This window comes from Mesitornis unicolor, unplaced genomic scaffold, assembly GCF_000695765.1.
Source record: "Mesitornis unicolor isolate BGI_N332 unplaced genomic scaffold, ASM69576v1 scaffold6893, whole genome shotgun sequence".
Taxonomy (NCBI): domain Eukaryota; kingdom Metazoa; phylum Chordata; class Aves; order Mesitornithiformes; family Mesitornithidae; genus Mesitornis; species Mesitornis unicolor.
Genome location: NW_010173876.1, coordinates 13,689 through 14,711, shown reverse-complemented (window position 1 = coordinate 14,711; position 1,023 = coordinate 13,689). Strand labels below are relative to the sequence as shown.

General features: G+C 52.2%; 1 protein-coding gene across 1 annotated transcript in view; it reads right to left on the bottom strand.

Moving 5' to 3' along the window:
* Positions 1-948: 948 nt before the first annotated feature.
* The window catches only part of LOC104537850 (myogenin-like), a gene marked incomplete at its 3' end in the record, with an annotated part of 756 nt that continues 681 nt past the window's right edge, over positions 949-1,023 (bottom strand). Inside the window, exon 2 of the mRNA XM_010180863.1 lies at positions 949-1,018. Coding sequence (XP_010179165.1) covers positions 949-1,018 — 70 coding nt within the window. The remainder of the gene's footprint in view (positions 1,019-1,023) is intronic.

Genomic DNA, 1,023 nt, shown 5'->3' with positions numbered 1-1,023 from the left:
AATTTATTTACTTATTTTATTTTATTTAATCTTATTTTAAAAAAAATTAATTTAATTTAATGGGTTTTTAAATCTTGATTTTGCCTGTCGTATCCCTCTCAAGCCCAGGCTCACGTGCCACACTCAATGCAGGGTCCAGCACCAGACCACACAGCCACCACTACATCCATACAGGAATATATAGGTGTACACACAGGGAAAGATCCCCTTTGTCCAGGGATCTGAGAGCCTGGATCATCACTGCCTAAGCATTTGTGCTGGGTGCATTGACCAACCCCTGACAGCAGCATCTGCCCTGCCCCAAGGACTGGGAGTCCAATTCCCACCATCAGGAGCCAGTGTCCTAGAGCAACCCACAGTGTCACTGCCTGGGGTCACCCCCGGAGAGCATCACCCCCATAGAGTGTCACCCCAATAGAGCAACACCCCAACAGAGCATCAACCCCATAGACCTTCACCCCCATGGAGCTTCACCCCCATAGAGCATCATCTCAATAGAGCATCACCACACAGACCAGCACCCACACAGAGTGTCACCCCCACAGACCATCACCCTCCTAGACTATCACCCTCATAGGCTGACAATCTCATAGGGCATCACCCCCAATAGGGTGTCACCTTCATAGACTGTTACCCCCATAGAACGTCACCCCCATAGAGTGTCACCCCCATAGACCATTACCCTCATAAGGTATCACCCCCATAGGGTGTCACCTTCATAGACTGTCACCCCCATAGGACGTCACTCCCAAAAATTATCACCCCCATAGAGTGTCACCACCATAGACTGACACCCCCATAGATGATCACTCCCCTAGAGCATGACCCCAATAGAGCATCACTCTCATAGGTCCACACCCTCATAGGGTGTCACCCCCATAGGGCATCATCCCCGCACTGGTTCCCAGCCCAGGACTGGGTACCTGGAGGCTGCCCAGATGCACTTACCCCGGGCTGGGCAGCGGTGGGACGGAAGCGCAGATCCCTCTGTTCCCGCTCCTGCTGGTTGAGGGTGCTGAGCAG